General features: G+C 44.4%; 1 protein-coding gene across 1 annotated transcript in view; it reads right to left on the bottom strand.

Moving 5' to 3' along the window:
* Positions 1-3704: 3704 nt before the first annotated feature.
* The window catches only part of dnajc14 (DnaJ (Hsp40) homolog, subfamily C, member 14), a 34866-nt gene continuing 22166 nt past the window's right edge, over positions 3705-16404 (bottom strand). Inside the window, exons 5-7 of the mRNA XM_078201236.1 lie at positions 14770-14930; positions 13007-13109; positions 3705-4061 (exon numbers count right to left, since the gene is read on the bottom strand). Of these exons, the coding sequence (XP_078057362.1) occupies positions 3851-4061; positions 13007-13109; positions 14770-14930 (475 nt within the window). The 3' untranslated portion in view covers positions 3705-3850. The remainder of the gene's footprint in view (positions 4062-13006; positions 13110-14769; positions 14931-16404) is intronic.

The following is a 16404-nucleotide window of genomic DNA, read 5'->3' as shown; positions in this document are numbered from 1 at the left end:
AACCACTCCACGTCTCCATCCCATGCTTACCAGCATAATCACATCTCTCCCATTCAATAACGGCCTAAACCCCTCCAAGAAGCACCCTCTCAAACCTAGTCTCTCCAAAGTCCTCAAATTGCTGTTTTGCAACCACTCTCCCACCTCCTTATTCTACTTTCCCCAACCTGGATTCTGCTTTGCTCACAGTATAGACTGCACTGGTCAAAGTTATAACTTGCATCACCTACAAGCACAACTGCCCAAATTTAACACGTGTTAACTGGGTTTCCAGCAGGTTGAACAGAATGGTTGAAACACTGATTTGAGACCATCTTTTGAAACCCAAGATGTTCCGATATACAATCAACTGACTACAATGCAGATGTCCTAGTTCTCCAGATTGTTCAATAATTACAAGGTAATCCAGTATCTCAGGCATACTGTACAGAACTAGGATATTTAGATCACTGTTAAGTGTTAGGACATCTCATATGCAAGTTATTGTGGAAAACAGGGCTGTAGCTCAGTGTGTGGAACACACACCTGCTCTATCTTGGATTGTCCAGTGCTCTTTTGCTACATCCCTTCCTGTCCCTTTCTGTGCATAGAGTTAGGAGGGCAAAGTACAGTAAACATGCATCTTAATCAAATTCCTTGTCTGGAACTGATGGGCCATCTTTTATGTGAGTCATAGATATTTTTTGGCTAAACTGTAGGGAATAACAATATAGGTTGACACCAATAAACCTTTATTTTTACCATTAATTGGACAATTTCTGGCTCGATTACCAGAGAAAGGTGGTTAAATCTTCAAGTATTGAAAAAAGGTATAGTGCTGAATCAAATTTATATCAATAAATATCTTTCTATTCCCACCCCATGGAGCTATGAACATAGATGGTGCAAAAATTATTTTATATTCCTGGACTGAATTAAATCCAGTGTTAACCTTGAGTACCTCGTTTGGATTGCAAGGCACTTCATACTCACGGTGTTCAATCATATTAAGATCTCTGCAGATAGCCATATAGCATACTATTCTTGTTACTGATAACTGTGGTGTTCTATTATCGTGCAACACAATATCATCTTCATAGAAGAGTTATGTTAAAGCCAATTGGGGTAGAGAGAAAGAGTGGGAGGGAGAGGGGGGGGGGGGAAGAGGAGGACATACCAGACATTCAGATAGCCGACAGAGAAAGTAGAGGACTAAAAAGTAACTTTTTTTTCTTTTTACCGGTAAAATTATTGATCAAAAGGTTCCTATCGTCTGTTTAGATTGTGTATGATTTCTGCAGCACAGTCAATTTTCCAGTAAATTTTTAAATTTTTTTAATCTTACAAAAAGAAATTGTATCCGATCTCCCAAACCACAACATGTGCTCAATTTTACACAGTTAACTCAAATTATTTTCTGGTTTCTTCCTTTGTTGTAAAAAAAGTGCTTTATTTTAAAAAATCAAATACCTGTCTTATGGTGTAAATTAGGTCCCACAACACCAGGTTAAAGTCCAACAGGTTTATTTGGTAGCACAAGCCACAAGCTTTCAGAGCGCTGCTCCTTCATCAGGTTAGAATCATAGAAAGAATCATAGAAACCCTATAGTGCAGAAGGAGGCCATTCGGCCCATCGAGTCTGCACCGACCACAATCCCACCCAGGCCCTACCCCGACATATTTACCCACTAATCCCTCTAACCTACGCATCTTAGGATTCTATGGGGCAATTTTTTTTTTAACCTGGCCAATCAACCGAACCCGCACATCTTTGGACGGGAGGAAACCGGAGCACCCGGAGGAAACCCACGCAGACACGAGGAGACCTACTGTCATCAGGTGAGTGGGAGTTCTGTTCACAAACAGGTCATATAAAGACACCAACTCAATTTACAAAATAATGGTTGGAATGCAAGTCTTTACAGGTAATCAAATCTTAAAGGTACAGGTAATGTGAGCGGAGAGAGGGTTAAGCACAGGTTAAAAAGAGATGTGTATTGTCTCCAGCCAGGACAGTTAGAGAGATTTTGCAAGCCCAGGCAAGTTGTGGGGGTTACAGATAGTGTGACATGAACCCAAGATCCCGGTTGAGGCCATCCTCACGTGTGCGGAACTTGGCTATCAGTTTCTGCTCAGCGACTCTGCGTTGTCATAACAGGATATGGCGCTCGACTCATCGATCGACAGTTCCGACACGCCACAGCGAAAAACCGCACCAATCTCTTCAGAAGACAGACATGGGACACAGCGGACAAAGTACCCTTTGTCGTCCAGTACTTCCCCGGAGCAGAGAAGCTACGACATCTTCTTCAGAGCCTTCAACATGTCATTGAAGACGACATACATCTCGCCAAGGCCATCCCCACACCCCCACTTCTTGCCTTCAAACAACCGCACAACCTCAAACAGACCATTGCCCGCAGCAAACTACCCAGCCTTCAGGAGAACAGTGACCATGACACCACAACCCTGCCACAGCAACCTCTGCAAGACGTGCCGGATCATCAACACGGATGCCATCATCTCATGTGAGAACACCATCCACCAGGTACACAGTACATGCTCTTGCAACTCGGCCAACGTTGTCTACCTGATACACATGTGGAGATGCCGGCGTTGGACTGGGGTAAACACAGTAAGAAGTTTAACAACACCAGGTTAAAGTCCAACAGGTTTATTTGGTAGCAAAAGCCACACAAGCTTTCGGAGCTCCAAGCCCCTTCAAGGGGCTTGGAGCTCCGAAAGCTTGTGTGGCTTTTGCTACCAAATAAACCTGTTGGACTTTAACCTGGTGTTGTTAAACTTCTTACTGTGTTTACCTGATACACTGCAGGAAAGGGTGTCCCGAGGCATGGTACATTGGGGAGACCATGCAGACGCTACGACAACGGATGAATGAACACCGCTCGACAATCACCAGGCAGGAGTGTTCTCTTCCTGTTGGAGAACACTTCAGCAGTCATGGGCATTCAGCCTCTGATCTTCGGGCAAGTGTTCTCCAAGATGGCCTTCACGCCACACGACAGCGCAGAATCGCTGAGCAGAAACTGATAGCCAAGTTCCGCACACATGAGAACGGCCTCAACCGGGATCTTGGGTTCACGTCACACTATCTGTAACCTCCAAAACTTGCCTGGGCTTGCAAAATCTCTCTAACTGTCCTGGCTGGAGACAATAGACATCTCTTTAACCTGTGCTTAACGCTCTCTCCACTCACATTGTCTGTACCTTTAAGACTTGATTACCTGTAAAGACTCGCATTCCAACCATTACTTTGTAAATTGAGTGTGTCTTTATATGCCCTGTTTGTGAACAGAACTCCCACTCACCTGATGAAGGAGCAGCGCTCCGAAAGCTTGTGGCTTGTGCTACCAAATAAACCTGTTGGACTTTAACCTGGTGTTGTGAGACTTCTCACTGTGCATACCCCAGTCCAACGCTGGCATCTCCACATCATGAATTAGGTCACCAGACACACTATTTTTGCAATGCATTTTTTCCCCCATTAAAAATGATTAGGAGGACTTGTGACCTCAGGGAAAGGTATAGTTAAAAAAAAACATTTGAGAAGAATAATAAAGCTTTTGGAAAAAAGCCACCTGCTGTTCCATTCTACCTGCTGAAACCAGAAATTAATTTGTCTCTGTTTAACTCAACTTAAGTAAAGTCCTCTTAAGATCATCTTAGTTGCTATTTTACATTCAAATTAAAACATTAAAAACAAGATACAGTCCAAATCTTTCATACAATTCAATAAAAGAGGACTCTTATTTGTCTTTGTTCTACTCTAGAATCATGGTTGTCCTTCTCAGTCAGCTTGCCATCAAGCTAACTGAGGTGATCGCTGAGGTTTGTTTTTGCACTTTAAGGCTCAGCGCGGGAATGTTCGTCGCACCTTCTTCCTCCGTTTTTGTTTCGTTTCGGTTCTTGGTGCAGCCTCTGCTTTGGGCTGACTGCTGGGTCCTGACTGCGGAGGGGCAAAGAAGCTCCCATTTGCCGTTTGAGGCACAGCACCCTGGAAAATCTTACTGAAGAAGTCCTGGAGGTCAGTGGGAGGATTTGGGCTGTTCTCGGAGCTAGCTCTAAATACGAGGGAAAGAAACATTACAATTCAGGTTCAACTAGATTTTTAGATTCACTTTGAGAGATTGTCATGTGGAGGCCAGCTATGTCATACACCATTCTCTGTCCCGATCAGACAAACAACTTCTGCCAATGCTGCTTTTGAGCTGACTATTAAAGGTTAAACGAGGGGAGCTTGAGTTTGATTTTTATGTCCTTCGCATTGGGAGCATTTGGCCTTTCACCAACCTTTACAAAATATGGGAAGGCGATGGCCTACTGCTATTATCGCTAGACGATTAATCCAGAAACTCAACTAATGTTCTGGGGACCCGGGTTCGAATCCCGCCCGCAGCACGTGGCAGAATTTGAATTCAATAAAAAATATCTGGAATTAAGAATCTACCGATGACCGTGAAACCATTGTTGGAAAAACCCATCTGGTTCACTAATGTCCTTTAGGGAAGTAAATCTGCCGTCCTTACCTGGTCTGGCCGACATGTGACTCCAAAGCCACAGCAATGTGGTTGACTCTTAACTGCCCTCGGGCAACTAGGGATGGGCAATAATTGCTGGCCCAGCCAGCGACGCCCCATGTCCCACGAATGAATTTTAAAAAAGTCAAGAGGAGACAGTGCCCAGATTGGGGTACATTTCCCTCATTCATGTTTAGTGAAAAAGTCAACATGGCCTTTTATCAACATTAAGGGAAATATACTCCATTGTTATCGAGTTGTAAACACCACCTCTGGAGACTGCTATAGAACTATTTTGCAGACCATAGACGTTCACACAAGTCTCAACTATTATTAGAATAAACCCTACACCATTTACATCTCCATGCTGCAAGTTAGTTTAAAAATATTAGAAATGCAAATTTACAGCTGTAAGGTATACAATTAAATCAACCAATGTGACATACCCCACTGAACCATTCAAAACATGGCTATTGTGTCAAGTTGTATACTGTTTGGGAGGGGGGGGCGGGGGTAGGAGGAGATAGCCTCTCAGGAGAAAATACCAGCAGCAGCCAGGCCTATGGCACCACAATTGGTTCTGCTGTAGAGCAGGGTCGGGCCAAGTCCATGCGAGTTCAAGCGAGTGATAGTAGTAGGAGACTCAATAGTCAGGGGCACGGTAAGGCGTTTCTGTGGCCGCAAACAAGACTCTAGGATGGTGTGTTGCCTCCCTGGTGCCAGGGTGCTGGATGCCTGCGACCAGATACAGGGCATCCTGATACATGAGGGTAAACAGACAGATGTACCACATTGGTACGAATGACATAGGTGGGAAGAGGTCCTGCAAAGATAATTCAGGGAGTTAGGTCAGGTGCTAAAAAGCAGGACCTCTAGGGTAGTAATCTCAGGATTACTCCCAGTGCTAGTGAGGCTTGGAACAGAGAGATAGTACATGTGGCTAAAGAACTGGTGTAGGAGGGAGGGATCACTGGGACGTCTTCTAGGGAAGGTGGGACCTGTACAAGAAGGACGGGTTGCACCGGAACTGGAGGGGCACGAATATCCTGGGTAGGTTTGCTAGTGCTGTTAAGAGGGTTTAAACTAGTGTGGCGAGAACCGGAACAGCAGGGCAGTAAGTGTGGGGAAGAAAGTGAGACTGAGATAAACAGTGCAGAGTAAGAGCAGGCAGAGGGAAGTCACTGGGCTCGGGAGGTCTGGAGTGCATTTGCTTCAATGCTAGTAGTAGAACAGGCAAGACAGATGAAATTGAGAGCCTGCATTACTGAATGGAATGATGATGTAATTGCAGTTACAGAGACATGGTTCGAGGGGGGGACAGGACTGGCAGCTTAACATTCCAGAATATCGTCGTTTTAGACGGGACAGAAGGGGAAATGAAAGGGGTGGCGGAGTGGTATCGCTGATTAGGGAGCACAGCACAGGAGGAGCCATTGGAGGGATCTTGCAGCGAGGCATTATGGGTGGAGCTCAGGAATCGGAAGGGTGAAATCACAATGTTGGGAGTTTACTATAGACCCCCCAACAGCCCACAGGAGACAGAGGAGCAATCGTGTAGTCAGATACTGGAAAGGTGCGAAAAAAGCAGGGTAGTTCTGGTGGGCAACTTTAACTTCCCTCATATTGACTGGGACTCCCTTACAGCCAGTGGTTTGGATGGAGAGCAATTTGTTAGATGTGTCCAGGAGGGCTTTTTGGTACAGTATGTTGACAATCCAACTGGGGAGGGGGCCGTACTAGACTTGGTATTGGAGAATGAGCTGGGCCAGGGGATCAATGTTTCAGTGAGGGAGCATTTTGGGCTTAGAGACCATAATTCTATAAGATTTCGGGTAGCCATGGATAAGGACAAGAGTGGCCCTCGGGTGAGTGTGCTTAACTGGGTGATGGCAAATCCACATCTGGCACGTGGGAGGCTTTTAAAGGCCAGCTGATTGAAGTGCAGGACATACATGCCCCCACAAAAATGAAGGATAGAAAGAGCAGGATTCGGGAACCATGGATGAGAAGGGAAATTATAAGCTTAATCAAAAGGAAAAATGAAGCAAACAATAGGTCTAGGCAACTAAAAACCGACGAAGCCCTTAAGGAGTACAAAGAACAAGAACAAAGAACAATACAGCACAGGAACAGGCCCTTCGGCCCTCCAAGCCCGCGCCGCTCCCCGGTCCAGGATTGAATCCTGAATCCAGGATCCCCGCCCAATTTTCCAGCCTATCTACATACCAATTTTTTCCAGCCTATCTACATACCAATTTTACCAGGATGCTGCCTGGTTTGGAGGGTAGGTCATATGAGGAAAGGTTGAGGGAGCTAGGGCTGTTCTCTCTGGAGCGGAGGAGGCTGAGGGGAGACTTAATAGAGGTGTATAAAATGATGAAGGGGATAGATAGAGTGAACGTTCAAAGACTATTTCCTCGGGTGGATGGAGCTATTACAAGGGGGCATAACTATAGGGTTCGTGGTGGGAGATACAGGACGGATATCAGAGGTAGGTTCTTTACGCAGAGAGTGGTTGGGGTGTGGAATGGACTGCCTGCAGTGATAGTGGAGTCAGACACTTTAGAAACATTTAAGCGGTTATTGGATAGGCACATGGAGCACACCAGGATGATAGGGAGTGGGATAGCTTGATCTTGGTTTCAGATAAAGCTCGGCACAACATCGTGGGCCGAAGGGCCTGTTCTGTGCTGTACTGTTCTATGTCTATGTTCTATGTTCAATATCCTATCCACCGAGCTGTCCCTCACAGCTACGATGCTTTGTTCATTACAACCTATTAACTCACCCCCACCCCCCCATTCCAGACCATGTGATCTCCAGGGAGAGGCGAAAACCCAGAGTGAAAAACCCCAGGGCCAATATGGGGAAAAAAAATCTGGGAAATTCCTCTCCGACCCCCTGAGGCGATCGAAACGAGTCCAGATCATCACAATGGCCCTGATCGGAAAATGCTTCCCAACCCTAGTCATTTCCACTTCCACGAACACCATATGAATTCCCTGCCCCCGAGACAGGTTCCCAACTATCCGCAGTCTCGCTCTGTACTGGCACCAGCAAGATGATCATAGAATGAAGCCTTGAAACGAGAAACAAGGAACAATTAGCCCGCGCCGCTCCCTGGTCCAGACTAGACCACTCTTTTGTATCCCTCCATTCCCACTCCGTTCATATGGCTGTCTAGATAAGTCTTAAACGTTCCCAGTGTGTCCGCCTCCACCACCTTGCCCGGCAACACATTCCAGGCCCCCACGACCCTCTGTGTGAAATATGTCCTTCTGATATCTGTGTTAAACCTCCCCCCCTTCACCTTGAACCTATGACCCCTCGTGAACGTCACCACCGACCCGGGGAAAAGCTTCCCACCGTTCACCCTATCTATGCCTTTCATAATTTTATACACCTCTATTAAGTCTCCCCCTCATCCTCCGTCTTTCCAAGGAGAACAACCCCAGTTTCCCCAATCTCTCCTCATAACCAAGCCCCTCCATACCAGGCAACATCCTGGTAAACCTCCTCTGTACTCTCTCCAAAGCCTCCACGTCCTTCTGGTAGTGTGGCGACCAGAACTGGACGCAGTATTCCAAATGCGGCCGAACCAACGTTCTATACATCTGCAACATCAGACCCCAACTCTTATACTCTATGCCCCGTCCTATAAAGGCAAGAGAAAGTGGGAAGGAACTTAAATGTGGAATTATGAGGGCTAAAAAGGGCCATGAAATCTCTTTAGTAAACAGGGTCAAAAAGAATCCCAAGGCTTTTTATGCATATATTAGGAGCAAGAGGGTAGCAAGAGAAAGAGTCGGCCTACTCAAGGACAATGAAGGGAAGTTATGCGTGGAGCCACAGGAAGTGGGCGAGATCCTTAATGAGTACTTTGGGTCAGTATTCACCAAGGAGAAGGACATGACGGATGTTGAGGTCAGGGATAGGTGTATGTGAATGCTCTAGAGAATGTCAATATATCTAAGGAGGAAGTGTTGGGTATCCTAAATTTCATGAAGGTAGACAAGTCCCCAGGGCCAGATGGGGTCCATCCCAGGTTACTGCAGGAGACAAGGGAAAAAATAGCTGGGGCCTTAACAGATATCTTCACATTCCTTTTTGGCCACAGGCAAAGTTCCAGAGGGCTAGAGAAGAGCCAATGTTGTTCCCTTAAGAAAGGAAGCAGAGATAATCCAGGAAATTATAGGCCAGTGAGTCTGACATCTGTGGTGGGAGAGCTTTTGGAGAAGATGCTGAGGGACAGGATATATGCACATTTGGAAGAAAATGGACTAGTTAGTGACAGGTAGCATGTTTCCGTATGGGGAAGATCATGTTTCACCCCAACTTGATTGAGTTTTTTTTTTGAAGAGATGACAAAGATAATTGCTGAGGGAAGGGCTGTGGATGTAGTTTATACGGACTTTAATAAGCTGTTTGACAAGGTCCTACGTGGCAGACTGGTACAAAAACTAAAATCACATGGGATTTGGGATGGGTTGGCTAGATGGACACAGAACTGACTTGGCCATAGAAGACAGAGTAGCGGTGGAAGGGTGTTTTTCAGAATGGAAATCTGTAGCTAGTGGTGTTCTGCAGGGATCAGTGTTGGGACCTTGGTTGTTTTTAGTATATATAAATGATCTGGAGGAAAATGTGGGTGGTCTGATTAGTAAGTTTGCAGATGACATGAAGATTGGCGGAGTTGCTGATAGTGCCGAGGATTGTCAGAGGATACAACAGGACATAGATAGATTGGAGACTTGGGCACAGAAATGGCAGATGGAGTTCAATCTGGACAAATGCGAGGTGATGCATTTTGGAGGATCAAATTTAGGTGTGAATTATACTATAAATGGCAGAATCCTTAGGAACATTAACATGCAGAGGGATCTGGGCATGCAGGTCCACAATCCCCTAAAAGTGGCAACACAGGTGGCCAAGGTGATTAAGAAGGTATATGGCATGCCTGCCTTCATTGGCCGGGGCACCGAGTACAAGAATTGGGAAATCACGTTGCAGCTATATAAAACCCTGATTAGGCCGCATTTAGAGTATTGTGTGCAGTTCTGGTCACCACACTACCAGAAGGATGTGGAAGCTTTGGAGAGAGTGCAATGAAGGTTCACCAGGATGTTGCCTAGTCTCGAGGATGTTGGCTATGAGGAGAGGTTGAATAAAACTAGGATTGTTTTCATTGGAAACTTGGAGGCTGAAGGGAGGCTTGACAGAGGCCTACAATATTATGAGGGGCATAGACAGGGTGGATAGTCAGAGGCTTTTTCCAAGGGTGGAAGTTTCAGTAATAAGAGGGCACAGGTTCAAGGTGAGAGGAGGAAAGTTTAAGGGACATGTGCGGGGGAAGTTTTTCCACGCAGAGAGTGGTGGGTGCCTGGAACACGCTGCTAGAGGCAGCGGTGGAAACAGGCACATTAGCAACATTTAAGAGGCATCTGGATGGCTACATGAAGAGGGAGGGAATAGAGGGATACGGACCGAGTAAGGGCAGAAGGGCTTGGAGGGCCTGTTCCTGTGGTGTACTTTTCTTTGTTCTATGATGCTGGCACTATTCAAACTTGATATAACAACCTCCCCCAGATGGTTCAGGAAGTAACTGCAGACCATCATAGAAACCCTACAGTGCAGAAAGAGGCCATTGGGCCCATCGAGTCTGCACCAACCACAATTCCACCCCGGCCCTACCCCAATATCCCTACATATTTACCCGCTAACCCACGCATCTCAGGACACTAAGGGGCAATTTAGCATGGCCAATCAACCTAACCCGCACATCTTTGGACTGTGGAAGGAAACCGGAGCACCCGGAGGAAACCCACGCAGACACGGGGAGTATGTGCAAACTCCAGACAGTGACCCAAGCCGGGAATCGAACCCAGGTCCCTGGAGCTGTGAAGCAGCAGTGCTAACCACTGTGCTACCGTGCCGCCAGTGAGCCATAAACCCAGGAAGATTCCAGCTTTGATCTGTAGTCTGTGCCAAGTTAGCAGATCTCAAAAAAGGCCAGGAATTCAGCCTTAGCTCCCCTGGGCTAAGAGAATGTATATTGAATGTAAAGATAACATTCAATCCTGATCATATTCCAATGAAGCCTGCCAGCAAGTGCCCACGTGAACATTATCAGGACTCTAATGCACTTGTGATCAAGTAGTTGGACAATACATACTGAGGGGTGAGGGTACACATGGAATTATGTCTAAGCCAGATCGGTGCCTTCAAGAGCAGAGAGAAAATAGGATAAAATGAGCAGAAATATTAAACTGTATGGGATATTACCCAGACAAGATAACTTTGTTGCTACATGACCCAATTCCATATTGAAATCATCGGACCACTTTATACTCTAGGGTGCATCCTCAATAGAAAATGAACCAAGTCTCTAAGGTAATTCCAGCAGGAAAGAATGTGTATTCTTCTTGAAGAAACTAACTCTCATAACTCAATGGAAGAAAAAAATAGTTCCCGGGGAAAAGCAATTTGCTTTGGACTGTTCTAAGAATACCTCAACTGAAAAATTACTCAAATATTTGTATATACACTGAACTCCTTCTTTGTAACATTCTGCAGAAAGCAGAGTGTTTATATGCACATTTTTGTACATATTAGAACCCACCCAGGGAGCTTATTCAAAAATTATTCATTCTCGAGACATAGACACCAGCAAGGCACATCTTTAGTTGTCCCAAGAAGGCGACAGCCTTTGATTTGATACAAAATGTGTGGGTTGCTAGGCCACTGCAGAAGGGAATTAACCATGTGGGTATGGGTCGAGGATCACATACAGGACAGACTAGGTAAGATTGCAGGCTTTCTTCCTTAAAGAACATTAATGAAGTGAGAAGATATTTCTTCACCTAAAGAGAGTGGTGAGCTTGTGGAATTTATTACCAAAGGAAGTAGTTGACGCCAAAACATTGAATGTATTCAAGAGGCAGCTGGATATAGCACTTGGGGCGAACGGGATCAAAGGTTATGGGGAGAAAGCAGGATTGGGCTATTGAGTTGGACGATCAGCCATGATCGCAATGAATGGCGGAGCAGCCTCGAAGGGCTAAATGGCCTCCTCCTATCTTCTATGTTTCTATATTTCTGTGAAACTAGTTAGGTTTTTAGGACAATTAGAGCGTTGCACAGTCACTTTTACTAATGCCAGGTTCTTTGTTTCTAGACTTTAAAAGAGAGTTCAAATTCTCAGACTGTTAAAATGGGATTTGGACTTTGAATTAATAGTCCCAGTAACTCAACCACTACACCATCGTAGGTGCCACTTCTAGCTTGTAACCTCTACTTTTCTACCAACAAGGATGGTTTCAAGGATGAGGGACTACTTCTTAGAAACTGGGGCTATTCTCCTTAGAGAGTAGGCTAACAGAAGATTTTTTAAATATATGTTTCATGGGACATGGGCGTCGTTGGCTGGCCAGCATTTATTGCCCATTCCTAGTTGCCCGTGGGCAGTTGAGTCAACCACATTGCTGTAGCTCTGGAGTCATATGTAGGCCAGACCGGGTAAGGACAGCAGATTTCCTTCCCCAAAGGACATTAGTGAATCAGATGGGTTTTCGCAACAACAGACAATGGTTTCATGGTCACGGACTTTTAATTCCAGATTTGTTTGTTATTGAATTCAAATTTCACTACCTGCCATGGTGGAATTCGAACCTGGGTCCTCAGAGCATTACCCTAGGTCCCTGGATTACTAACTAGTCCAGTGACAATACTGCGCCACTGGAGGTGTAGATAGGGACAAACTGTTCCCATTGAAAAGATCCAGAACCACAGGAAACCGATTTAAGGTAAGTGGCAAAATAACCAAAGTTGACATGAGAAAAAATATTTTTATGCTACAAGTGGTTAGAATCTGGAATGCACAGCCTGAGTGTGTGGCTATCCAAAAGGCATCGGATGCTGAATGGTTACACCACAGAAGGAAGCCATTTTATGATTCTTATAACCTCAACACAGTATTGATGCACAAGCTGACTTGGCAGGCTTGTAAGTTCATTGAAAATCTCCACCAGGCTAACTATTCAGCTAGATTTTACTCTCCTCACCTCCATTTAGTTATTGCAATTTACATTAGGCCAACTGGAAATTCCTGCTAAAAAAGGTACACAGGTATGTGATTTCATCCAGAGACTCCTATCTGCTGTGTATAGCTGTGAACCTGCCATAATATCAAAGCAAAATACTGCGGGTGCTGGAAATCGGAAACAACAGAAAATGCTGGTAAACTCAACATCTGTGGAGAGAGAAACAGAATTAATGCTTCAAGTCCAAGTGGCTCTTCTTCACAACCCAAAACACTAACTCTGTTTCTCTCTCCACTGATGCTGCCAGACCTGCTGCGTTTATCCAACATTTTCTGTGAATCTGCACTTGGATCACTACACTAAAATTTACCTTAAAATGCCAAAGGAAATACAGGGAGGAGAAAACAATTGCAAGATTAATAAATAGTGAACAGCCCTACTTTTACTTACCTATGTCGACCACTGTTTCCAGAGGTTCGTGTAGCAAAGGATATATGGTAAGGAACATGATGTATATCAGGAGATATTCCAACCCGCTGACAACCAGCCCATTCTGAAAAAAGAGAAAGTAAATATGGAGTTACTGAATTCCTGAGATTCTGCATGACTTAAGCTCTCCCAATAGATCACACAATCCGTCAGAGGCTAGAACAAACAAATACAACAGATAACTTGTATAATTGCTCTTGGGTCTCCATTTAGTATATTCAAGGTGGGCATGGGTCCCACTCTGCAGTTTTCACCAATCAGCTCCCCCAACAACCAACTAGAAAGGGCAAAACGGAGATTGATTGCAGCCATGATCTAATTGAATGGCGGAATGGTTTCCTGTGCAACTCCTGTTCTACTGACGGTCTCTCCCTCCATATAGAAAAACACCAAGTCACCATTTCACATTGAGTGGCCCAGAACCAACTGAGAAATCAGCACTCCATCACTATGCACCTCTCCAATCCCTCCAAAAAGTGATGATTTGAAAGGCTTTTCATCCTTAAGATTTTCAGACCTGGTTTCTCATTTGTTTGTCCTTTCAAGATTATTTCCATTGTTGCAGACAGGCTTTTAAAGTATTTCAGGAATAGTTACGGACCTACCTTGCACTAAGTTGATCTTTCTCTACACCCTATGGGCAGCACGGTAGCACAGTGGTTAGCGCTGCTGCTTCACAGCTCCAGGGACCTGGGTTCGATTCCCGGCTTGGGTCACTGTCAGTGTGGAGTTTGCACATTCTCCTCGTGTCTGCGTGGGTTTCCTCCGGGTGCTCCGGTTTCCTCCCACAGTCCAAAGATGTGCGGGTTAGGTTGATTGGCCATGCTAAAAAATTGCCCCTTAGTGTCCTGAGATGCGTAGGTTAGAGGGATTAGCGGGTAAAATATGTAGGGATATGGGGGTAGGGCCTGGGTGGGATTACGGTCAGCGCAGACTCGATGGGCCAAATGGCCTCTTTCTGCACTGTAGGGTTCTATGATTCTATGGCCTTAGCTGCGACTGTAACACTACATTCTGCAATCTCTCCTTTCCTTCTCTATGAACGGTATGCTTTGTCTGTATAGCGCGCAAGAAACAATACTTTCCACTGGATACTAATACATGTGACAATAATAAATCAAATCAGCTTGAAACATTCTGGAATACAATTTTATTTGTATATTCCAGAATGGCATTCCAGGGAGATTTTAGAAGAATCCCACAGACCAGTACTGGTTTACATTTTTCCTGAAAGTTATTGTCCCTGGTTTACATTAGTTAAGTATTGGTTCCATCTGAATGGATCTGAATCAAAAGGTGAAGCAAATAACAGGAAAGCAAAATGCGGTGGTACTTTTTGTTGAAATTGAACAATGAGACAAGTTGATGAATTGTCCTAAATGCAAGGATCAGTTATAAACAGTTGCCGTAAAGTTCTCCCCATCCTCAGTCGAGAGAAGTTTGTAGTATTGATTTTTTTGTTGTTGCTAAATCCCAAGAAAATAGAAATCTATCTTATACATTGAGCACTCAACAATTAAGCTAAATTAAACAGATTTACACATGGGAATGGGAACAGGCTAGAACACAATGCTATTCTGCTGCAGCAATCACAACTGCTAACTTTAGAGCAAATTATTTCCAAACTTATATCATACACAAGTCTCACTAAAATCTTCCGGTTTTGTCTTTAATTGCTTTAATTGTCTTTAATGAAGATGGCTTCAAATTTCCAGTCTCCTTACCAGTGATATCATAGACTTTGCCATCCATCATGGCGAAGTAAGTGATTTTCAATCCCAGCATGCTTGATTCTGCCCAGAAATCGCCATCCTCCACAGGGTGCCTCTTGTTACACTCTGCACAGTATCGAGCTGCCAGTGGGTCACGATCCATTTCAAACCTCCTGCAAAGGAAAGTCAAACATTATTTTCACCACAGGGTGATTAGGAATTTTACTTTCAGAAAGATGATTCAGAAACTATATTACACGCTCTGATCCTGGAACATTCTTTGAATATACATAGCTCTCCTGTAGTATTCACTGTTCATGGGCTTTAGAGGCTGCGAGGTGGTAGAAAAAACAAAGACATGCATAGAGTTGGTCTGGGATTTAAACAAGTCAGGAGTTTTTGGGATTGTAAAGTAAAACAAAAAGAGGAACAGGAACCTGACCAGAAGGTGCAAGTAGGTGGGCTGCAACAGTTAACTGCATCTGGCAAAGAGGAACTTTTTTTTAAAAAAAGGATTCAATTATTTTAGTGTGCACTCAATGGCAATGAAATGTAGGTGTTTAAATAAAGTTATAACCTACCTGTTTTAGTTTCATTGCTCAAAGGGGACATTCATGCCATACATTATCTCTCAGAATTCTCATTTTTGTACAATATGATTGGTGTGGCATTTTAAACAGCAATTAGAAACTCTACTAATGTTAGGTAGACAGGGTGATACAAACATATATGAATAAGGTGTAGGAGTAGGTCATTCAGCCCCTTGGGCTATTTAATAAGATCATGGCTGATCTGATAACCTCAAATCTGCCTCACCAATAATCAATCAAGCTCTGCCTTAAAAATATTTAAAGACTCTCCTTCCACGCCTTTTCAGGAAGAGAGTTCTAGTGACTCATGACCCTCTGAAAAAATGTTGCCTCACATCCATTTTAAATGAGCGATCCCTTATTTTTAAAACAGGGATCCCTAGTTTTACATTCTCCCCGAAGAGGAAATATCCTCTCCACACTCACCCTGTAAAGACCCCTCAGGATCTCATGTTTCAATCAATTCATCTCTTATACTTCTGAACTTTAATAGATACAAGCCAAGCCCACCCAACCTTTTCTCACAAGACAACCCACCCATTCCCAGGTATTAGTCTGTTAAACCTTCTCTGAACTGCTTCCAACACATTTATATATTTCCTTAAATAAGGTGACCAATACTGTACATAGTTAGTTATCCAAATGTGGTCTCAATAGTGGTCTGTACAACTGAAGCATAACCTCCCTACTTTTGTATTCAGGTTACTGTGGGAGGCGAGGGAAGAGATTGCAGAGCCTCTGGCAATGATCTTTGCGTCGTCGATGGAGACGGGAGAGGTGCCGGAGGATTGCGGATGTGGTTCCTATTTTCAAGAAGGGGAATAGGGATAGCCCAGGAAATTACCGACCGGTGAGTCTAACCTCAGTGGTTGGTAAGCTGATGGAGAAGATCCTGAGGGACAAGATTTATGAGCATTGAGAGAGGTTTAGTATGCTCAAGAACACTCAGCATTGGTTTGTCAAAGGCAGATCGTGCCTTACTAGCCTGGTGGAGTTCTTCGAAAATGTGACTAAACACATTGACGAAGGGAAAGCGGTAGATGTGGTTTATATGGAT

Source organism: Mustelus asterias, chromosome X (genome assembly GCF_964213995.1).
Source record: "Mustelus asterias chromosome X, sMusAst1.hap1.1, whole genome shotgun sequence".
NCBI classification, from domain to species: Eukaryota; Metazoa; Chordata; class Chondrichthyes; order Carcharhiniformes; family Triakidae; genus Mustelus; species Mustelus asterias.
The sequence above is the reverse complement of the archived record's forward strand: the minus strand, read 5'-3'. Positions and strand labels throughout refer to the sequence as shown.